Source organism: Bombyx mandarina, chromosome 08, assembly GCF_030267445.1.
Source record: "Bombyx mandarina strain Sakado chromosome 08, ASM3026744v2".
Lineage (NCBI taxonomy): Eukaryota > Metazoa > Arthropoda > Insecta > Lepidoptera > Bombycidae > Bombyx > Bombyx mandarina.
This window is the reverse complement of record NC_143215.1, coordinates 2,839,513-2,863,955: the sequence shown is the minus strand read 5'-3', so window position 1 is coordinate 2,863,955 and position 24,443 is coordinate 2,839,513. Positions and strand designations below refer to the sequence as shown.

General features: G+C 35.7%; 2 protein-coding genes and 1 long non-coding RNA gene across 6 annotated transcripts in view; 2 read left to right on the top strand and 1 right to left on the bottom strand.

Moving 5' to 3' along the window:
- Positions 1 to 5,507, bottom strand: part of Pkc53E (Protein C kinase 53E) — a 222,201-nt gene extending 216,694 nt beyond the window's left edge. For all 3 annotated transcript variants that reach the window (XM_089729422.1, XM_089729424.1, XM_089729425.1), the window contains exon 1: positions 5,188 to 5,507. In XM_089729422.1, coding sequence (XP_089585548.1) covers positions 5,188 to 5,372 — 185 coding nt within the window. In that variant the 5' untranslated portion in view covers positions 5,373 to 5,507. The remainder of the gene's footprint in view (positions 1 to 5,187) is intronic.
- LOC149502419 (uncharacterized) overlaps positions 1 to 24,443 on the top strand; it is a 141,812-nt gene that overhangs the window by 11,263 nt on the left and 106,106 nt on the right. The window lies entirely within an intron of this gene.
- LOC149502424 (rac GTPase-activating protein 1) lies at positions 6,227 to 17,358 on the top strand. 2 transcript variants are annotated; one of them, XM_089728992.1, is made up of 13 exons: positions 6,227 to 6,581; positions 6,830 to 7,032; positions 7,561 to 7,714; positions 8,503 to 8,663; positions 9,320 to 9,406; positions 9,872 to 9,995; positions 10,729 to 10,885; positions 11,290 to 11,416; positions 11,501 to 11,650; positions 12,002 to 12,252; positions 12,804 to 12,933; positions 14,103 to 14,218; positions 16,505 to 17,358. In XM_089728992.1, exons 1-13 carry the CDS (start codon positions 6,470 to 6,472, stop codon positions 16,536 to 16,538), a joined length of 1,806 nt encoding a protein of 601 aa, XP_089585118.1. In that variant the 5' UTR covers positions 6,227 to 6,469; the 3' UTR covers positions 16,539 to 17,358. The 2 variants fall into 2 exon arrangements, with proteins under 2 accessions (XP_089585118.1, XP_089585117.1); XM_089728991.1 differs by having other exon boundaries at positions 9,305 to 9,406.

Below are 24,443 nucleotides of genomic sequence, written 5' to 3'. Positions count from 1 at the left end.
GTTTTCTTAGAATTAAACTCGAGTAGTCGCACGTCAATTTTAAATCGCAATAAAGTATTCACGTGTTCTACGTGCGCAATGAAAGTTTTATTTAACGTTGTTCCAATTTGTAAATATGTAATATGTTACGAGCGATACTTTAAGATCTTCTTCATGACTTTTCTATCATTTATTTATTTCAAAGGTAAAATCTATCGGGTCGGAACGGTAATAATGTACTAACTACTAATGGTACTACTTTTGCTGGTGGTAGGTTGTCTTGTGTCTCCACACGGGCAGGTACCACCACCCTGCCTATTTCTGACGTGAAGCAGTAATGCGTTTCGGTTTGAAGGGCGGGGCAGCCGTTGTAACTATACTGAGACCTTAGAACTTATATCTCAAGGTGGGTGATGCATTTACGTTGTAGATGTGGCTGTGAGCTGGTTCACCCATCTAAGCAATAAAAAATAAATAAATAAACCTTCATATTCTTAGATCAGAGGGGCGAGCACGAATGACTATCGAAAAAGTATTCGTATCGTTATCGAGAAACAATGTATAAGATTTAAACAGCGCCCCCTACCGTCGGTGAAAAGAATTAATTTCTGCAACACGAATGAATTTACTCACTTTCGTTTCGCAATTGAATACTCACGTTCTCGAAGCTCGAAACTTTATAATCGAGAGCACGAAAATTGTTTTGACATAACGGTAACGTAAATCTCGAAGGCTGGCTATCGAGTACTACCATCTAATGTAATCGATCCCTTTTCTATCGAGTACTCGATACATTTACATTACCAATTCGATAGATTTTCGTGATTGAAGTACAGGTCCACATTGCTTTTGTTCGGTTTGCTGTCAATGTTGCTTAACTTTTAAACCTCTAGCTATGCATGCGGTCGGCTATATATGCCGAGAATCAACACAAGGGGTAGGCAGCGGTTCGGCTCTGCCCCTGGCATTGCTGATGTCCATGGGCGACGGTAACCACTCACCATCAGGTGAATCGTGTGCTCGTCTGCAAAAAAAAAGGGGGGGGGGGATGCCACCGTTCATTTTCTTCTAACGTTAGTTGGCTGTACATTTGGGTTTTACGGAAGCGTTATACGTTAGTAGCTATCATTCCAACCCATAGACAGAACCCACCGAGTTTCTCGCCGAATCATCTCAGTCGGTCGCGATTCCGATGCAATGGTAAATTCAGGGAAGCATTACTCTTGCTAGGGCTAGTGTTAGCAAGTTCTCTCAGGTTGAGCTCCGTGAGCTCACCTAACCGTCCGCGCGTAGTGAGAACAGCCCCTTAGGCTTAATTAAATAGAGAAAAAATACATTCCAAAGCAGTTAAGCCTTTGACCAGAAGTAAGGGACGTCGGCAATTACATTAGTGAGGTACTCTACGATGGGGGATATCTCCAAATATCATTTTTAATACGCTTTTATTAGCTTCAGACGTATGCATGTTAGTATGTAACGGAATCTTTGAACATGATTTTGACCCCCTTCGGAACGTCGGATTGACTCGAAATTCGGTATACTTATTAAGGACCGATGACAATTCAATATTAAAAAAAATATTGAAGAAATTGAAATTCAACTAAAAAATGAAAAATAAATAATAGCTTAAAAAAATTAACCAAATACGGTTTTATAGAAAATCCAACAAAAAAAATATAAAATAAATTTTATTAAATTTGAATTTAAAAAAGCGTGGGGTGCATGGTATCAGTAGTTATAAATATTATATGAACAGATATGAGTAGAAGGGTTATTTTGACAATATCCTGAAAAGCACCCCACACTTTTTTTTACAATAAAATCATTTTTCTTACACTATTTTTTATTCAAATTTATTAAAAAAAAATCTATTTTTTTTAGTTGGGTTTTACTATAAAAACGTATTTTGTTCGTTTTTTTAACCTTTTATTTATTAAAACATACAGCTAAACGTCGAATATCCGAGTCATTGTATTCACTGCATATGACCGCGATCACAGAGCCAAAAGGACGTAACAAGCATCAACGTAGTAAACACAACGCCACATTTTTACTTACAGCAATTTTATTTTTATATCAAAGTAGAATGAATATGGGTAAATAAATATAATTTATCTGTCATTTTATCTGACGTGTCGGAGCCGCGTCAAAATGCATAACATTATTAGATCGAGCCAAAAGAACGAGGCGTTAGCGCAGAACACGAGCAATATTAGACGTCACAGTAAATTCAATTTGCAGTACTGAAATGGGCGTGTTAACATGAATTTTTATATTTTCTCATCATTAAATGTTCTTTTACACTTTTTAATACGCTTTTATAAGCTTCAGGCGTATGCATGTTAGTATGTATGTTTGTAACGGAATCTTTGAATATGATTTTGACCCCCTTCAAAACGTCGGATTAACTCGAAATTTGGTATACCTATTAAGGACCGATGGGACAATTCAAAATTTTAAAAAAATTTGAAAAAATTGAAATTCATTTAAAAAATGAAAAATAAATAATAGTTGAAAAAAACTTGGGTGCATGGTATCAGTAGTTATAAATATTTTATGGACAGATATGAGTAGAAGGGTTATTTTGATAATATCCTGAAAAGCACCCCACGCTTTTTTACAATAAAATCATTTTTTCTTACACTATTTTTAATTCAAATTTATTAAAATTTATTTTCTATTTTTTAGTTGGATTTTCTATAAAAGCGTATTTTGTTAGTTTTTTAAACTAAGTATTATTTATATTGGTAAACACGGGCGTATTCTAGGAATTATTTCTATCAGAAGCAAACGATGGAAGTTGTCCCTGGATAGCAGTGTAGTGCCGCTAAGAGTCCTTTATGAAACAGCATGTCGTAGCAACAGAAAGAAGAGTTCATTACAAAGCAGAATGGTACGTAGCTAATATGGTCTCTTGAAACGCACCACGAGTGAAAGTAGCGGTTTCCACTTCGCATCTGCTACGGCTGCCACTACCGGCGGAATCTCTCTTAAGAATTTACAACATTTAAAATTTTAATCTTAATATTACTTCGTAGCGTAAATCGATTCGTATTTTCTAGAGCTTTCAAAAGTTTACTACAGAATTAAAAAAACAGTAGCACGTTTTATTTTAGTTCAATAGTAAAGTCTTTCTTTAAATTGCCAAGTAAGGTGGACGAGCTCACGGTCCACATGGTGTTAAGCGGGCTCCGGAGTCCATAGGCATCAACCACGTCAATTCCGCAGCCCATCTTCAGACATGAGTTGTAGGTCCCAGTTTTTACAGTACAACGGCTGCCCTAGCCTTCAAACCGAACCGCATTACTGCTTCACGGCAGAAATAGGCGGGGCGGGGGTAACTAACCGTACGGTAAGTCAAGTAATACAGCTAATTATATTTTTTTGCGATTTTGATTTATTTGTTCCTTCACAGTAGAAGTCATTCGTGAACTTCTGTGAAGTACGTATTTCATTAGAAAACCTGCCCAATTCGAATACTGGCATAGTCGCATCGCTCGATACCAATGCACAGATTGTCCTAGTGAGAGTGTCTTGTGAAAGTGTCCTAGTGTCAGAGTGTCCTATCCTTTAGACCACGAGGACTTCTACTCTAAAATTATTTAATTAATTGAACGATCACTATACAAATAATTGAAACTGTTCTTAATCACACACACATACACACCTAAATTAATTTGTAAGACCTTACACGTATTTTGACAGATTGATAGCCAGTCTCATAGTCTGACTTTAACTTAATCAATTGATATTCTAGACGAAAATTAAATTTACTCAAAGCTTCTTAGTTATGATTGGCATTTCGTGAATTTAGAATGAAGAAGTATTGGTATCAACACTATTATAGCTCCTACTAATTAAATTGTTACACTAAGCGGTTAAGCTCCAGAATCTGACATACATATCTGTCGGTCAAGTACAAGAATTGTAACAATAAATTAATCAGAAAGTAGCTAAGTGCCTCTAGTCTCTGAGCTCCTACTACTTTGTTCCTAAGACCAACTATAGGATATTTTTGGAACGAAGTTCCTTATGGGACGATGAGAAGGGGTACCCTAACCGGGAAAAACGTCCGTAACGTAAGATTTTTTATAACATGAGACAGGCAGACAAATTGCATAGCCTATCTTCTGTTAAGTGATCACTGAAGTCCTGAAGTGAAACTTTTCATGGCATTACAATACCGGTATCTTATACTTCACAGATTAATAGGCAGGACAGTGGTACCTATCCTTGTGGATTTACAATGCCCTACCATCAATGTTGAAATGTTTCAAAACAGAAATACTGAGTTAAAAAATAACATCATGTCAAAAATCATAGCTAAAATGAGTGAATAATATTTAGAATTAGAAAAAATTATTGATATTTGCAAGCAGATGAACTGTCTGGTTAGTCAGGAGAAGGTGAGAGTTCACCGTCATTTATGGACGTTGGCAAGATCAAAGACATAGTCAAATGTCTCACAGGTATGTGAGTCTACAAGGTACTGTAGACTAAATACTGATTGGTATACTAAATAGAAATTATAATACAAACGTCAAACCCACATTCATAGCGCTTATAATAAATTGTGTGAGTTTTGACAGCACATACATCAGACTGTTTTAATTTACTGTAGCATTGATGATGTTTTGTTATTTACACATTTTGAAAATTATGTATTTGATTTTATTTCTGTGGTTCCAAATTTCTCTCAATTTCTGTGTATGCAGGCATATTTTTGTATGATATAATAAGTTCTATTGTTGTATGATATAATAATGTCTAAAATTTAAGTAAAGTATATGGAAAAATATTTCTTGCATTTTTTGTTAAGGGGAAACTTTTATTTTATTACCTACATACTCTTCATTAATTACTAATAAGCCGAACATTATTACTATTTATTATAAACTTAATAGATTATGTATTTTGATTTAATAATTTACCTGTTAATTAAATTAGGTCTGTGATAGGACTAATTTAGTTATCTGCTTTGTTTGCAAAAAATATACACAAATAAAAATATACAAAAAGAAAAATAATAATTTTTTGTCCTTCAGATTTTTAAACTGGCTTGTATCTTCTTACCTTGGGCCTACGAGCTAAAACTATAACCGGATAAGAAAAGCGATTTAAACTGTAAACAAATGAGTATATTTTTACTATTTTTAATACTACAAGATCTACAAAACAAAGGTAGAGCAACACATGCAGCATACATACCATATGAAATCTTTGCAGTGGGAACAAAACGTCGGCTGCTTGAAGAATCTCGGCATGAATTTGTGATCTTTCACCAGGTAAACATTCTTCTTCTTTAGGGCACCCTTGCGGCCTCGCAAACGAAACGCCTGGCCCACTTTCAGGTCACCACCACCGTCATCACAATTATTTTCCTCGTCCGCCATACCGATTCGCGGTCGCGAAATGCGCCGGGAAACTCGAAAATATTATTATCTCACAGGCAACTACTCGCAAGACTGCGAAGCCCACACGGACAGACCGCCGTCCTCAGCCGAATGTCATTGCGATTTGTCAGTTCACTGAAGAGTCCCATCTGTTGTCAATGTCAAAATAAAATATTACCAAGCTATAAAAACAAAATCCTCTAAAAGATTGGGTAAAACTTTTAAGTACCTACCTAGTGAGCCCTAGCAATCCTTTGAAAACTAACTCATTTTGTGATGCAGCTGGTAATTTTTATAGCTTTTGCTGCATTTTGTCTTTCACTAAAAGGTAAAATAAATCTGTCTTGAGTGAAGTTTCCGATGTCTTAATTATAGTTTTTTTTATTGTTGAAAGGGTGTTTTTGTAATGATTTTTACAAAAACAATGAATATAAAATAGGGAAAAGTGTTTCAATCCCCAATAATTTTTATTGCGTATTTTAAACTTATTTAGTGATTCACTTAATATTCAATTTTCAATTATAAATTAAGTCACAATAATAGTAAAATTTAAAAAAAATTCACAATTGCATATTTCTTAAGTACACTATATAATACACAAAAATGTGTAATAATGGTGGTTTATGGTTTATAAACAGTTTGGCATCTGTGAAAATGCAAATATATGAGGAAATGAAACAAAGCCAATGGATAAAGCTTCTATGGATTTTCCAAAAAGTTCACTGAAAAAGCCTTTGTACATAGCCTCCATTATACTGAGACTATTGTTTATCGAATATCCTTTCGTTGATTTAATTTTATCCTAATTGAATAATGTCTGAAATTAATCAACTTTAAATCGTTTTTGATTAAACAGATAATACAAAAGAATAGGCTGAACGGAACTACGACCATAAATTTGACGTTGACACTTCCGTAGATTATGATACTTCCTTCAATTTGAAAATCCGTCACTGAATGGTCGTTATTTCAAGTTTATACAGTTGACAAAATATATATTAGTGAATTTATGCATTTCAAAATATAGGTTGAAATGCGAAGAAGTGTTGAAAGTTTTGTAGTAATTATTTAATGGGAAAAGCTATTTACTTATTAAAATGAGTTCAGAAAATTCAGATTCCGGTCCAAGCATCGCGCTCTCCCTTGTAGCCCAATTTGATGACATCAACCGCTTGAATAATGTTTTAAATGATGGAGCCGCAGAAGAATGTATGTAAAAATTAAACTAAAACTACATTTAACATAGTTTTCTTTAGTTGTTCATTGTAAATGATTAAAATCTACCAACTTTTAATGCGTGTATAAACTACCCACTCATTTTGTGTACATTGTGATTGATGCGTTATAAACCCACCTACATATTCATAAATAATTCGATAAGAGCCTTTAGCATTGTTTTAACGAATGATATCAAGTGACGGAAGAGAACCAGCATAAATTGTGTTTGCCCTTTTCAGATTTCTTAGCATTCTTAAAGCAAATGGAATGGGTCCGCTGTCAATGGGCAGCAGCCGAGTCCGAGGCTGTTCGCCTTCAAAGTGAGCTTGACGAAGCTCTAAAGACATTGGGCAAGTGGGAATCTAAGTTTGCTCATGTCAGGAAATTGCTTGATGGAGAAAAAAGAGAAAGAAACATAATATTGAAGAAATACAATGAACTGGTAAGGAAAGTTTGATTATTAAGGCATTTAAAAGTTACCTTTTTGTATAAAATAGTAATAGTTGTTTTCCAAGTCACAGACATACTTAAATACTGTTAATGGATATTGATTTTTTAATGATATAAATAATATACCTATACATATATAAAAGTTATATCCCTATAGACTCAAATTGCTTGATCAATTTTGATGAAATTTTCAGGTTAGTCTAGCAGGTCATTTTGTGAATTTTGTAGTGATCAGATCCTTGGATCCGCTTTGCTGGTCAATCTTGCTAAAGATCAACTTGTTAAAGATTGACCAGCAAAGCGGGTTGGGTTTGACTTGTATAGTATAAAAATCTATCCAACAGTGTATAGGATTATGGATAGATATGGAAGTGGCACTCTTAAACAAATAAAATGTACAAATTTTCATCTTCTCCTGTAACTCTTAAGCCACTGAGTAGAAGTAATAGAGAAAAAACCCATTTGGGACATCGTATTCAACTTATGGATATTTATGAAAGTGTATCTGATTTGATTTCAGAGTAAACTACTGGACATGGCCCGTGACCTCTTATTCAATGATAATCGTGCCAAGTTGAACGATGAAACCCTACAGAAGCTTGCATTCCTTAATGGAACTGCTCAACAAGACCACAATGCTAAGCTTAGTGGAGTTCCAGAACTTAATTCTACTGGTAAAAAAACAATGATTTCACTTATTGTATAATAAAGTTTAGAAAAAGGTTTTGTTTCAGAAAATTGAAAGGGAAAATTGAAGTTTATATGTAGGGTTATTTAACAAATTGTGTTTATTTATTTGGGAAACAATCAGTACAATACATACACAAACATAAAATATTTAAGAAAATAGCTAAAACAATAACCAAATATGTTTCCACAATCAAAATCACATATAAATAGAAAGTGAACAGAGATACTCACATATAAGAGTTACCCTGATAAATAACAAATAATGATGATATTTAATTAAAAGACATTGTAGCTCTATTTTAATTATTAGAAAGAAACAGTAATACTTTTAGTAAAGCAGTTAAAGACAGGTAGGTACTTACATTTCATTCCTTACATTAAAAAATAATTAAAAAAAACTAGAATTAAACAACATCTAACTCACAATTATTTATTTAAAGTAAATACTCCAAGTATACTCTGTCTTATAAAAATGATCTCAATTTCAATTTGAAATAAATTTATGGACCAGTAATAATAGCACTGCCCTGCCAGATCATGATTTATTTTAAAGCAAATAGCATTATTCACGCTGTGGTATTTATAGGCCCTATTAAATACACATAACAAGTAGATTGTGTTTGCCATATCCTGAGTCTATGAAAATAAAAATAGTTTTCAATGTTAACAAGTTCAATGTAATATAAAATAATCAGTACTACACTACTTCACTTGTTTTGTGAAAACATTTGCTTAGTTAAATTACAGGAAAAAAAAACCTTAAAATGTCCAGGTACACTACTATCAGAGATGTCATATTCTCGTTCGGAAGATGACCTAGACCTGTCACTGGCTTCGTCTCGACGTTCTTGGGTTCAGCGCGGCGGGTGGCATGCCAGAGAGAACCAGCCCGCCAATAAGAAAAGGCGATCGTCAACTTCCTCTGCTACTAAAGTAAGGGACGGCTTTAAAAAAACAAGTATCTATAATGTGGGCACTGATGTTATTGTTTGAGACTGTTAGGCAAGAGCACTTCAAGTTAATTTAAAAAAAAAAAGGATTAATATACATAATATGTATAGTTGAGCTCTAGATTATCTTGATTAATTTTGAATGTCTATAAATTAAGAATCAGTTGGGTATAATAACACAAAGAAACTGGTGAAAATCAACACAATATAAATACAATTTTTGTACTATTTGTGCTACTTCATACCAAATACTATGGTTCAGCAAGATATGTAATTATATTTTCTCTATGCTTGTATAGAGCAGGTTGAAATATGTTTAATATTTCAGAAGAAAAAAAATGTGTGATGTCGTGGGACACCGGATAGGAACGAAGTTCCTTATTATAAAAATATTAATTTTAATTTCTATTCGAGTCATTTGGTAACGTGCGAACTTATTGTGGTACACTTCATTCACGGTTGTTTGCATAGTGTATTACGCAAACAAACACTCTGAGATGGTGGTCAACAAATGATAAAAAAAATTTATTTTTTGTACGTTATTACAAAGATAAGTCGTATGCTGTGTGCATGACTAAAAAAAAACTCATGTCAGAATACATAATTATGGATATCATTATTCAGACAGTGGAGTTGCAGGGCGGCAAGGTGCTGGCCACCGCTACCACTACACTGACATTGGAACGAGCCCCAACCAACCATGACCTCAAGCCTCCACAGAACTTTGTAAGTTTAGGCTTGATTTTATATAGTCTTTGTCACCCAGAGGCTTCAAGCAAAAGCAAAATTACCAAAGCGAACAAAGAATTTTATAATGTATATTTATTTCATTTATATACATATTTGTATCTTGATTTATTACTGTCTGCAATTTGCATAGGTACTGTTAGAACAAGGTATATCTAAATGTAAATATGTCAGATACATTATAAAACTCAAAGTTTTAATAATACTAATATCAAAATTAAGTGTACCTATCAGTAGTTTGAAAATTTTCGTATATGGATTAAAACACTAAATTAATTAATAAGTATTATTTAATATGAGCGCACACTTAACAGAACACCTAGGAAAAAAGACAAGACGGAAGTTGAGTAAAGAGTGAGATAGCTACATTTTAGAATGACAGATATCGAATGCGTTTAGGAACTGGTTTGATATCTCACAAAGATATATTTTCCACACCTACAGCAACCAATATCGGAGAGTAGCGACGAAGCGCCACCCCCTCCACGGAAGTCTTCAGCTCGTACATCGGGGGGCGGCGTGACTGCCATCAAAGAGGAGTATACACCCTCAGCACCACCTCGTACAGGTGAATATTAATATTGGTAAGCAGCGGCCTGGCGCTGCCCCTGGAATTGCCGACCTCCACGAGCGACCGTAACCACCTACCATCAGGTGGGCCGTATGCATGTCTGCCTATTCTACGGCAATAAAAAAAAATAAAAAAATTGTCATCTACATCTATCTATCTATCTATCTTCTATCGATATATATAAAAAAGAAATGCTGAAAAAAAGAAAAATTGCTGTTCGTTAGTCTCGCGAAAACTCGAGAACGGCTGGACCGATTTGGCTAATTTTGGTCTTGAATTATTTGTGGAAGTCCAGAGAAGGTTTAAAAGGTTGATAAATATGAAAATGCTCAGAATTAAATAAAAATAACAATTTTGTTTTCCCTTTGATGTGTCCCCGTTCGGACGGATTCCTTTTGTTTGTCGTGTATTTATCGATTAAGGCACTACGAAGTCTGCCGGGTCAGCTAGTATTAAATGAAAATGTCTGTCTTGTCCTACAAGCTGGGACAGCATGGTATATAATAAACTAGCGACCCGCCCTCGCTTCGCTTCGGAAACTAATTTATTATTGATTTCTCCACTATTTCATGGATGTTATTATACATATAAAACTTCCTCTACAATCACTCTATCTTTTAAAAAAAACCGCCTTAAAATTCGTTGCGTAGTTTTAAAGATTTAAGCATACATAGGAATATAGGGACAGAGAAACCGACTTTGTTTTATACTATGAAGTAAGGATTTGCAGAAACAGAGAGCGGGTCGGACACCCCCCGCGCGGCGCCGCAGCGGACCCCCTCCATCATCTCTGCGGCCTACGGCTCGCCCCGCAACCGCGTGCGCCAACACAACTTCGTGGCCAAGAACTTCTACAAGAGGGAGACATGCGGACCCTGTGGGAAGACGTTCGTATATTTAACTAATCATTCGATCAAACTGGATATTTATTGGATGATAATTGCCACGGAGAAATAACTTTCATACATGTTTGTTGAATAGACAGTATTGACCTTTATGAATTTTTGCAAGGAAGAAGTGGAGAGTGTGCATCCACAACCTGTCACCTAGCAAGCACTGATCTTAAATTATGGTCAGTCAGGTCGAGATATAAACTCTTGACGCTTGTGAAAGTTAAGCATGATGTTTGAAAATCATGAGTAGAAAGGTACCATTTTGTCATGGTCGTGATCGCGAGATTTGTCATTGCATTCGAAACAATTGAAGGTAATTGAATATCAACTCAATGGTACAGCGTTCACAGTCACTAATCATTACATTTAAAATTAAAGATTGAGTTGTATGTCGGCAGCATCAAGTTTGCTAAGATGGGCGTGAAATGCGAGTCGTGCCGCGGGCAGGCGCACCACGAGTGCCGCGCCATGCTGCCGCTGCCCTGCGTGCCGCCGCCCGCGCAGGCGCCGCGCCACACGCAGCAGGTGTGTTACAACCCGTCCCGTCACGCCCCGCCCCGTCACGCCACGCCACGCCACGCCCCGAGGCTCACCGTATACATGTTCCAGGAGGGCTGCATCTCAGACTACGCGCCCACCACCCCGCCGATGGTGCCGGCCTTGATGGTACATTGTATCAATGAGATCGAGAAACGCGGACTCAGCGAGAGGGGAATCTACAGGATCAGTGCCACAGAGAAGGATGTTAAAAGGCTCAAGGTACCTCCAGTTTAATTGTATCTCTGAATATCTGACTTTTAAATGAATGCTTGATGTCATAAATTAACTTAATGACTACATTAAAATATAACATACAATATTACAATAAAAAACAAAAAAATATTAATTATATCCTTAACTGTAAGCTTTTTTGTAGGTCACAAACAGGACGCTTTTATAATTTGTGACAAATCAAATGTTTTCCTATTTAATATGTTTGATGAATATTTATGTCCTTGTTCAATGTGGGGTTTTTTTCTGAGTACAACGAAATTAAAATTCATCTAACTCCCTTTAAAAGTTATTTGTCGTGCATGCATTTTAACACAGTAGATGCGTGTGAATGCGCAGGAGCGGTTCCTGCGCGGGCACGGGTCGCCGTGGCTGGCGGGCGAGGACGTGCACGCGGTGTGCGGCTGCGTGAAGGACTTCCTGCGCGGGCTGCGCGAGCCGCTGGTGAGCGCGGCGCTGTGGGCCGACTTCATGCAGGCCGCCGCGCTGCCCGACCGCGCCGACGCCGCCGCCGCGCTGCTGCACGCCGTCACGCAGCTGCCGCCGCCCAACCGCGACACGCTCGCCTTCCTCGTGCTGCATCTGCAGAAGTACTCACGCTCACTCACGCTCACGAGCCCCTCTCCCACTCACCTGGGGTCGGCGCAACCTGGTGTTAAGTGGTTACTGGAGCCCATAGACATCTACAACGTAAATGCGCCACCCAACTTGAGATATAAGTTATAAGGTCTCAGTATAGTTACAACGGTTGCCCCACCTTTCAAACCGAAAGTCATTACTGCTTCACGGCAGAAATAGGCAAGGCGGTGGTAGTACCACGCAAAACCTACCCGTGCGGATTCACAAGAGGTCCTACCACCATGTTTTCTCTTTCCATACTCCTCTATCATATGTCATTTCTTCGCTCATTCCCCTCTTACACATATAGTCTTTCACGCAATCCATCCATTTTTTCTTATGGCTACCTCTTCTTCTCATCTTTAAAATTTTCTTAATTTTTTTAATCAAAATTCGATTAAAACAAATATTTAAATTTTTTTAACGTCAACCTGGTAATGAGACCTGTAAGCCATCAAATCTGATTTTTTTATATATTAAAATTACAGACCTTACGCTAATAACAATTTATGACTTGGTACAGAGTGGCAGAGAGCCCCGAATGCGAGATGGGCATAGACAATCTGGCTAAAATATTTGGTCCGACCGTCGTCGGGTACGGCATGATGTCGCAAGCCGCGGAGATGTACGCCGCCACAGCGCAGATGTTCAAGGTAAAACGGAAATGAAAAATACTTAACCTCTTATTTGCGTGTTGTATATGCTACAGAGAGTGCTTTAAGAATATGATTAGATGTTCTATATTTTTTCCCTACTTATTTGTTATTAGTGTAAGAAATTATTCGAGCTACGCTTTGGCTAGTAGGTAAGCTTACACGCTCAATCTGAGAAAATTTGTGTAAGCTTACAGGCTCAATCTGAGAAAATTTGTTAACACATGCCTTAGCAAGAGAAATGTCTTTTTTATTGCTTAGATAGTTGGAAGAGCTCACAGCCCACCTTGTATTAAGTGGTTACTGGAGCCCATGGACATCTACAATGTGAATGCCGCCAACCACCTTGAGATATGAGTTCTAAGGTCTCAGTATAGTTATAACAGCTGCCCCACCATTCAAACCGAAACGCATTATTGCTTCACGGCAGATATAGGGGGGGTGGTGGCTCAGAAGAGGTCCTACCACCAGTAATTACGCAAATTATAATTTTACGGGTTTCATTATTATTACACGATGTATTCACCTTGTAAGTCAATTCTGAACATTTGATAAGTACGTATTTCATTAGAAAAAATGGTACCCGCCGGTGGGATGGGAACATCGTTGCATGGCTAGATAATATGTTACTGCCATCTACAGGAGCAATGAGAAACTAATCAAAGCGAAGCCATCTAGTGGCCGACGCCCGTAAACATTTTTGTCGAGCGCTTGAGTTGCTTATCTATAACTAATTTTGACAGTCGTCGTGGCCTAAAGGATAAGACTTCCGGTGCATTCGTGTTGAGCGATGCACCGGTGTTCGAATCTCAGGCGGGTACCAATTTTTCTAATGAAATACGTACTCAACAAATGTTCACGATTGACGTCTAAAGCGAAGGAATAACATCGTGTATAAAAATCAAACTTACTGGTGGTAGGACCTCTTGTGTGTCCGTGCGGGTAGGTACCACCCCTATTTCTACCGTCAAGCAGTAATGCGTTTCGGTTTGAAAGGTGGGGCAGTCGTTGTAACTATACTTGAGACCTTAGAACTTATATCTCAAAGTGGGTGGCGCATTTACGTTGTAGATGTCTACGGGCTCCAGTAACCACTTAACACCAGGTGGGCTGTGAGCTCGTCCACCCATCTAAGCAATAAATAAATAAATGTGTATTATCTATGGCAGGTGATGCAGATAATGCTGTCGCTGCCGAGCGAGTACTGGGCGCAGTGGGCGTGCCCGGCGGACGGCGCGGGCTCGCCGCGGCCCCGGGCCTTCTTCTTCTCGCCGGCCGACACGGGGCAAGTTCATACACAAACTCACCACCTAATTGTGATCTAATATGTGACTGAGAGCTATAGACGTGAGTGAATGGTAATCACCTTGGGACTGTGGTCGAAACCTCAACTAGTCCAGACTCATTCACTAGACTTTTTATAACACTTTTATCTTAAAACAAGACATGACTTAAACGTCTTAGTTACCAAGTCATAAAACCCCAAAAAAAAAATTAGATTAAAATACAACTTTTTGGCCGGAACGCGAGGAGTGAAGTTGTGCGATTTGTTTTATTTTGTCTATTTAGTGTTTCTTCAGGTTTAAATGTGTAATAACGGTGGCTTATTAAATGTTTAGTATCTATGAAAGTGAATAAATGTAATGAGAAAGGAAACAAAACCGCTGAACATCACTTCTCGGGATCCTCCAAAAAGTCCACTGAAAAAGTTATAATAACCACCGTTTTACTGAGATTATATTTCATTCCATATCATCTCATCACATCATTTCATTTAATTTCATGCTATAAACTGTAAATAATTAAAACGGCGAATTATAAATATCTGATTCCTTGACGCTGGCTAATGCACAAACCGTGCCGAAGCCAAAAACTAAAGAAGAAGAAGACTCACAATACGGCATCCCCCCTTGAGTCCATTTGTCTATTGTCCTATTGTCTATTGCTTTGAAGCAGTCGTGAGTTGTAATTTAAAGGGTAAGATTATTCCAAGGGACTTCGAAATTGTTCCTTCAGCAAACGCTAGTACTCGCGTCCGTCTACCGAATCTCGTTACTAATAAAAGCGCTATGTACTTATCATGTCTAATTAAATGTTAAAATAACGTAATAACTCTAAAAAACTTAAAACAAAGTACTCTATTTAAAATTCAATAATTGGAATGACAATTCTCCATTTTATTCTACTTTTCTTTCGTTTTTCCACTAACCCAATCGTCGTGTTTCGTTCATCACCTGATTTAATTAATAAATAAGTGTCAACGCACCACATGTAGACAACGTAGAGAACGGCTCGACCTGTTTGATCGCAAGTTTGAAAGAAATTTCTGGAATATCCATAGAGAATGTCTCCTACAATCGGTGATAGTCACAACGGCAGGCGACCAGGCTGCATAGATCTATCTATAAAAATACTTACATACAATAAATACATAAATACAAATACACACAATAAATGTTTTTTGTTTATTAGTTTTCTTTCAAATCAAATCAAAAAAGTTTTAGTTTTCCTAAAACGTTTATTCTGACTGAGCTGGAATTTGGTACGCTTGTTGTGGGCGCTCCAGGAAGGGTTTATGCCGCAGTGGCGCCACCGTGCCACAGATAGCGCCACAGGAACTTTAAGATATCTAGAATGAAGTGACATTAACAGCGGAGCGAGCCCGGGCCGCAATTTTATAATAATTATAGTTTCTACTCGTGGTCCCCTCCCAGTCGAAATGCGACTATAATTAATTGAAATTATAAGGTTGGTACACTATTCTAATGTCTAACACTACTTCTATAATCGCAGATTTCGCTAAAACTACACTTTGAGCAAATATTAATAAAGACAAACAATATTAATATATTTTTTTAGGGATATTATGACCTAGTAACTAAGTAACTTACCTTTAAGTATATCTTATTTTAATTTATATTCTCATTTTTATGAAAAATGATAATATGGAGTCCAATGAAATGAAATAAAGATGATTAATTTGAGATATTCATAAACTGCGATGAAATTAAATGAAATGAGATGAGATTATATGGGATGAAATATAATCTTAGTAAAATGGTGGTCATTTACTGAAATTTTTCAGTGGACTTTTTGGAGGATCCCGAGAAGTTACGTCCAGCGGCTTTGTTTCATTTTCCCACATTTGTGCACTTTCACAGACATTAAACAGTTAATAAACCACCATTATTACACATTTAAACCCGAAGTAACACTAAATAGACAAAATAAAACAAATCACACAACTTCACTCCTCGCGTTCCCGCCTAAAAGTCCACTTCACACTTCATTCTCAATTTGATTACAGACTATAAGCAATAAGAAAAGTTTGACAATAAACAAATAGTATGCATACATGTGTGTCAAATACATGGTAGTGTGTGTAATGTTTTTTTTAATTTATTTAATGTATTTTTTATGCATCATTCTAGAAAAATATTAACATTCTACACTCCTCTATATTCTCTATAAGTGTGGGAAATTTCATACTCCTCCGTCCGCGCAATTTTCGTAAAAAGGGGTACAAAGTTTTTGCTTCACGTATTAATATATAGATATTTTGTACTCGCAGTGTGTCGAGGAAGAAGCGCAACTATTTCCAGTGAGGAGCGGGCGGCGCGCCAACGCTTATGTTAACCAATCCATTTAAATATGTTTGTTTTCATTTTCTTCTTTTTCATAATTTAAAACTTGTGTAATTAACTAATTGTAATTTAATATGTAGATTTCACTTTTGTAATACTTTGAATTTACTTGGTGATGTACGGAGTTAGCTCGATCCACATTTAACACTAATCATACCAACAATCACTGATACCTATTTCTACCATAGCGGGTAAATAACGGTATACGATAACTATTCCTCAAAAAAACAAAACAAAATAGTATATTAATTGGTAAGAAAAAATCATGAAGTCAAATATGCAAAAGCAATAAGATGATACTTACGTGCATAGTCCTAAATGGGTCATTTGACCCGTTATGGTATGTTTAAATATACTTAGCAGTAAGGTACTTATCATTATCATTATTTTTGCTCGCACATTTTTTTTTGTTATTAAAACAAATACAACTTTGTGTTAAAATAAATCGATTATCGTTTTTTTTTTAATCTTTGAAAAGTAATAACAAGTAAAAGAGAGACGCTTTATTGGCTTTTCCATCATAACCTTTGTTTTGGAAATGTGTGATAATTTAATAATTATTATAAACTACCCGACAATTTCAATTAATTTGTTTTCATGAATAATTAAAGCGTTGAGGATCTTGAGAAATATCTGGCAATCATTTTTATTTAATATTGTAAACCGTAGAAATAGTCGCCAATTATGGCGGTTCGAAGACAAATATATAGTTAATGTTGTTTAGAATTAAGTTTAGTTATCATGACCTTTACGATAACAGTAGCATTGTAAGTTTTTTCAAGAGCTTTACTGCAATGGGCGCCGATTTCGAGTGCCGAGTGAAGTCGGAGCGCAATGTAGAGCTTTCTCAAACGAACTTCCGTTAACGTAGTAGTTGTTTTATGATCACTTTAATACAAAAGTGTTTGTTCAATTGCCACTATGAGCAGACACGAGACAGAGCATGTGATATAATTGACGTAGTTACACAACTGAATTGTGTTCTGTGAAACTGTACGTACGAACATCAGTGTGCTCAGTGCGAGTTTTTTTAACGTTCTCGATAGCGTAAAAGTTAACTCAAGTTTGTATGGAGTTGAAACGTTTGCCTACGCTTGCCGCTAGGGGCGCTGTTCTAACTTCATACAAATTCGAGTTAACTTTTACGCTATCGAGAACGTTAAAAAACTCTGACGCATTCGAGCTCGGCGCGCCGCGGTGTGGAGATATGATCAGATTAATTGAATATGCAATTTCGAAAAGGGCACATGTCGCATATTTTGTCAAATACGTTTTTTCATATACATGTAGTTTTGAGGCTTACCTACACCCATTTTATAATAATTTCAGTAATTTTCAATTGCTAATTAACACTAAAATATATCTCAAAAGTTAATATTTTAAATTTTACACTGCTTTAGAAAATAATCAGTTTTTTTCCATTTCCTGAACATTTTACATTTTCAGAGATGTGCCCTTTTCGAAATTGCATCTTCAATTATATCTTAAGCTAGCTAATTTGTCATTAGTATTTAGTTTTTCTTCCAAATGTATTACTAAACAATAGTTTACATACTTTATGTACTTAACTAGTAAATATATATGTTTTTAATGTATAATAACCCTGCCAATTCTGCCCGCGTGTACTATAGAATTAAGACTATGACCTCGTGTCTCTGGGAGGGGGGCGGCAGTCGTGTCTGAGCTCCGGGAACGACTTAACAACAAATGGGACTGTGAGCTTGGTCACTCTTATGTAAAAGGAAAGTAGTTGTAATCCTAGAACACATTGTGTCTAGATACCATCTAAGTTTGGTGGGGTGATTTTAAAATTGTTTTTAATTTTTTTGTAAATGGTCGTAACACAATTCAACACACCATCAAAAAAAGTAATAAAATTATTGTATTGGCAACGGTACTTGTGCATACTTTAAGTAAAGCAGCTATTTTGAAATGAATGTGATTTACCTTGAAATGTTTCATTATCTGGATACAGGTTCAAGTCAATAAAAACATGTTAAAATTTCAGGTAAATCAATTAAAAAAAGTTATAACCATGAGATTCTAGAGATAGATTAGGTGTTGCGTGTGTGTGTGTTACAAATATGTATTGTTTCGGAGGACTAGTCGTATTCAACGTCTTAGACAAACTATGCGTTTTCATGTATTTTTATCTTCTTTTTTTCTTTGTATAATTTTGTTTGCGGCCGTTACTAACTCAAACTTTTAGTAGTGTCTCATGACTCTATCAAACATGTTCCTGCCTAAATATCCTTGTTTTAGGTAAGAACCGTGTGTATCGCTAGTAGGGTTGCCACCCGTACTTTATAATAAAGTATTGTACGTTATTTCAGGTAATTGTACTCTATACTTTATGTGAACAATTAAGTACCTACACGAAAATTGGCATGATTTGGTTTCTTTGGGATTTTGAAAAGTTCAGTCATATGTATAGTTTCGTTAAGCGAAATACGTCGATATCTTAATCGATGTCGACACTCGCCAACGCCACATCACCTAAACACTCGTTTTTATAACTAATATTTCTGAAAGCCACTTAATCTCAACTGTCAACAATGTCACTGTCATTAATTGTCACATTGTCTTGTTTAATTTGTTCAATGGTAATAAAAACAAATTTATTTAAACATAATCACTACATAGTATAAAACAAAGTCGCTTTCTCTGTCCCTATATCTGTCTGTCCTTATGTATGCTTAAATCTTTAAAACTACGCAACGGGTTTTGATGCGGTTTTTTAATAGATAGAGTGATTGAAGAGGAAGGTTTATATTATGTATAATAACATCAATTAAATAGTGGAGAAATTAATAATAAATTACAGTTTCCGAAGCGAAGCGAGGGCGGGTCGCTAGTAATAATAATAAATAAATTGTACTTTATTATAATACTATGTACTTTTTTTTCCTACCTATAGTAACCAATATACTTTATCTGCAAAAAAAGGTGGCAACCCTAATTGCTAGTATGAGGTAGATAGGACTTAGTGTGCTTAGTATGACCGAGTCGATGGTGCGTGGTCGGTCGTTTGTTCTATGTCTGGATGCCTGTTATCTATATATTATTATGTATATATAATATTTAAATCGTATGTTTGTTAGTCTCTGGTACCCATAACACAGGGGAACCTAAATTGGGGCCGGATGACCGTTTTTGAGTTATTCTCAGTTATTATTATTAATATAAAAGTATTCGTTGCGAACTGGAGCCATTTTGCTTTATTATAAACTCATATTGTAAGTAAATAGAATATTTCTTTCTTTTGTTGTATCTTTATTATTATATACATATATATTATTTATGATGTTTATAATTCTGATTTAAGTAAGCATAGTATTTTTTTTAGTTTTATTTCACACTTTAATCCCAATTTTAGTTAATAATTTGATATAGCTCTAATATTTAAAAATAATTCACACTTTAAGAAGGTAAAAAATACCGTTCTTACCTTCTTACAGTACTTTTGATTGACTAACTTTAGTTTGTTTAATGGATGTATTCGTAAACAGAAACGTAAATATTTACGTTGACACAATGTTAACAAAGTTGTTTGTGGCTTTTATTATTTTACACTAAATAAAATGTTCACGCAAGTTGCTGCTGTTTCTGTCGCTTTCAAAAGCACTTAATACGCGGAGACTGGAGAGAGGAGGATAATAGTGTTCCTAATAACACCTATTCCTAATCATTTTTTCCTACCTATGCTGATAGCCTTGAGAGGCTATTTCAGCTTCTTGACGTTGTAGGTAAGCTCACGGGGATCAAACCGGAGTGTTTGAGCCCCGTGAGCCCCCCTTCGTCGCAAGCGACGGGTTCGGCGAGGATGGTGCCCGGTGCTTGTGGTACCTAATAGCACCGTTAGTGGATTGGGAGGATCCGTAATGACGTGCGATTCGTAATCCTATCCTATAACAATAATGTATTAATTAGTTATGGTTTCTTACGATATTGAATAACAAGCGTCAATTGTATCAGTGTTTTGTTAGTACGCATTCCTTTTACAACAATTCCACATTTGTTTTTACTTTGGGTATATTTATTGAGCTGGTCAACAGATTATCACGTAGTCTCCATCATGGCGCTTCTGGTGCTAACGTTAATTTAGATCAGATTATAAGCTAGAAAGAATGTTTCCGGAAGGGTCACTTAAAATTTTGGAATTTACTTGTACACTATTATACTTTATTATTGAAATAAGGAAATAACCCTGTCTTTTACGTTTTCATAGCCAAACCACCCAACAGACTTTAATTGAATTCTGTATGTTGTAAGCTTGAATCCTGCGAAATAATTTTTATTTTTTATTGCTTAGATGGGTAGACGAGCTCACAGCCCACCTGGTTGTTAGGTGGTTACTGGAGGCCATAGACATCTACAACGTAAATGCGCCACTCACCTTGAAATATAAGTTCTGTCTCAGTATAGTAACGGCTGCCCCACCTTTCAAACCGAAACCCATTACTGCTTCACGGCAGAAATAAGCAGGGCGGTAGTACCTACCCGTGCGGACTCCCAAGACGTCCTACCACCAATAATAAAATAATAGATAGGCTGGCTACTTTTCTGTAACTACTAATTATAGGACACAAGTTATAACGTGTAGCCCACGCGACCGAAGCCGCGGGCGGAAAGCTAGTCAAGAAAAAAACAAAAACAACTTCAAGTATCTTTATTAAATATAAATAAAATTTAAAAAAAACTGAGCAATGAACAACTTAAAAATAACTTAAAATATAAATATCGTAAAATCAAATAAATTTATTGTAATGGCTTATAATGGCGGACGTGTAGCGAAATTGCTCGCAGACCAAACGTGAACGCAACACTCATTGTTTTCAATTAATAAATAATATAATGAAAAAAAAACAAGTAAACAATAGCAGGCCCAGTTATGAATTGAAAATCTTTTATTATTCTACTGATTCTTGTCAGAAAATTAGGCCAAAATAATGAATTCGATAAGTGTTACACATTTTCGAATTAATCTGATGTCTTGAAGTTTGTGGAAAGATACACGAGTTAGTCGCATACAGGTGCAGCTAATAATTTATAGATACAGGTAAAAAACGTGTGGTAAAAATGGTCGAAACATAGCTGTAATACAGCACATATTATAGTTTTCAAGAAATAATTAAAACCGACCGAAAAAGTTCTGACATTGGTCGATTTGGTGGGAGTTGAGAAAGGATGCTGCGTCTCTTTCCCGCAAAGCGAATACAGAAATAGCCTCTCAAGGCTATATATAAGCATAGGTAGGAGGAAAAAAAAATTACTTCGGTTTTTTCGTCCGAAAACATTGAAAAATAATAATAATGTACTTCAAAGTAAGTAATGTTTTTTTTTTTTTTTTTTATTGCTTAGATGGGTGGACGAGCTCACAGCCCACCTGTTGTTAAGTGGTTACTGGAGCCCATAGACATCTACAACGTAAATGCGCCACCCACCTTGAGATATAAGTTGTAAGGTCTCAGTATAGTTACAACGGCTGCCCCACCCTTCAAACCGAAACGCATTACTGCTTCACGGCAGAAATAGGCAGGGCGGTGGTACCTACCCGTGCGGACTCACAAGAGGTCCTACCACCAGTAAAAATGTGTTATTACTAAATGTTAAAATAGATTTGTGTTTGGGGCGGAATATTTAACCTTCGAAGTGATAAAAGAAATACAAATAATAAACTAATTTATTAAAAACTTTGTACAAGTTTGTCTTAAATCTTTGGTTTATCAAAACGCTTTTGCAAAATTTTTAAATAATATTTTATCACAAATTAGGAATATTCGTAATTGGCAAGAAAATAAATTAATATTGACTACGAGGAATGTACTAAGCGAACGCATTGTCTGAAGATCGCTTAAGGTGCTTTAAAATTCGATTCAATTTACATTTTTAATTAATATTTTAATTAAAAATTAAGGTGTTTATTAACCTATTAGTACTATTTTTTAAATAAGGACAGGCAGCTAGCTGTCTACTGCAAAACACTCCTCGGTTTATCGACTTTTACTTTAAAAAAAATCCGAACTTTTCTTTTAGATCTGCCCTCTTACTAAGATCTGTCCTTATTACTTAGATCTGTCCTCTTGCTAAGTAAAAACGGTAAAACTATATCCAGGGATGACTGCTAATTTGGTTTAAGTATCATTTTGCTAAATACGCGACATTTATCTTTGTAAATAAAGATCCATTTTATTTGCTATTAGTATCAACAATTCGATGTTTTTAATTGAACTTCAATTAAGTTTACCCCATTCAAATAGTCGAACAGGTTTTTTTGTTGTATTTTTTTCAAATTTTAACATTTAAATTGTTCTTCTGTGAAGTTACAAAAATGTCGCTTAAACCTTACGCTTAAATAGCCTTTCTCCCTTCGATATGTGTATACATGTCTATAAACAAAGCATCAAAACTTGTTGTTAATCAGTTCTTATTTCGGGAACCAGCAAAGGGCAGTTAGCCAGCGCCCCGCCCGCTCGACAAAATCTGCGTTAGATTTATTTGTATTACATTGCTTGTTTGGAAAATAAAGTATTTGAAGTTATGACTGTCTATCGGCTCCAGTAACCACTTAACACCAGGTGGGCTGTGAGCTCGTCCACCCATCTAAGCAATAAAAAATAAAAGAAAATACCGCCTATAGGAAGTGTGAAAGTAGCCCCGTAATCAACAAATTAAAGAGCGGACGGTTAGAGTGGTATGGACATGTGATGCGTAGAGAGGAGATGCATGTGACTAGGAGATTTATGAAAATGGTAGTGCAAGGTAGAGGTCGACCGATGTAGTATATGAATGACGATATGATGAGTGTTGAGATGACGGCTGATAGGGGAGAATGGAAGAGAAAAATTTGCTGTGCCGACCCCACCTAGTGGGATAAAGTGGAGAAAAAGAAGAAGTAATTACCGCCTAGATAGGCGAACGATCCGCTTTACTACAAACAGTTACATTACACGCTGTATATTCCCACCAATGTCGCACCGGCAAACTTAAAATACACGTCGATACAATACAGGTCTTTAATCAACAACAAATTTTAAAACACCTTTTTCAATAAAGCGTCTTTAGAAAACTTCTTCAAATAATAAAATAAAATCCTTTTTTGCTTACATTTAGAATAGGTAACGAAGTGACGTAGAAATGCTACATTAGTACCTCTATTTGCATACATATTAATCTAAGACTTGAGATTCTTTGGTATTTTCTTGTAATAATAATTATTGTATTTGCTTTAATATTTCTACGTAGATTACTTACCTAGATTTTTTCACTTAAATGTGATATAAATTATATATTTTTCAACTAATATCAAATATTACAAGTATATTGCTTAGATCAGAGATGGCGTTAGTTGTTCATTTGACGTTCGATACACGTGTAATGCGGACGTCAAATGTTTTAAAAAACCGCACAAACATTTCTTAATACACAGTTTTTTTTAATATTTCGAATTAACAAATGTACCAATCAGTATTTACAATAATATCAAATATTTAAATATAATAAATAATAAATATCTAAAAAGATAAACATGTAATTAATGTTGGTGCATTGAGAATGTCAAACCCACCGACATCTACTTACGATAACGCTAAAACTAAGGCAGAGTTCAACTAAGCTGGCTTATGTCCTTTTAAATTTTCATTAGCTATGAATCCTTAGATTTATGACTACACTTTATATTTAATCGCGCTAAATTTTTAAACAAAATGCTTTTGAGTGCTTTTGAGTGTTACAAAGCGCTTTACTCTTGCAAAAGTTAAATCAAGTCTTACATACTAATAGTAAATGATCCTTAATATTATGTCTTTAATTCTCTTATTTTTAAGGTTTTCTTCAACAAACATATTTACACGATCTAGTCTTATT

What these genes read in the sequence shown, in the direction of transcription:
- LOC149502424 (XM_089728991.1), top strand. Translation starts at nt 6,470, where the DNA reads ATGAGTTCAGAAAATTCAGATTCCGGTCCAAGCATCGCGCTCTCCCTT. An exon ending in CTCGTGCTGCATCTGCAGAA is followed by an intron (nt 12,253 to 12,803) that starts GTACTCACGCTC and finishes GACTTGGTACAG; the next exon opens with AGTGGCAGAGAGCCCCGAAT. An exon ending in CCACAGCGCAGATGTTCAAG is followed by an intron (nt 12,934 to 14,102) that starts GTAAAACGGAAA and finishes TATCTATGGCAG; the next exon opens with GTGATGCAGATAATGCTGTC.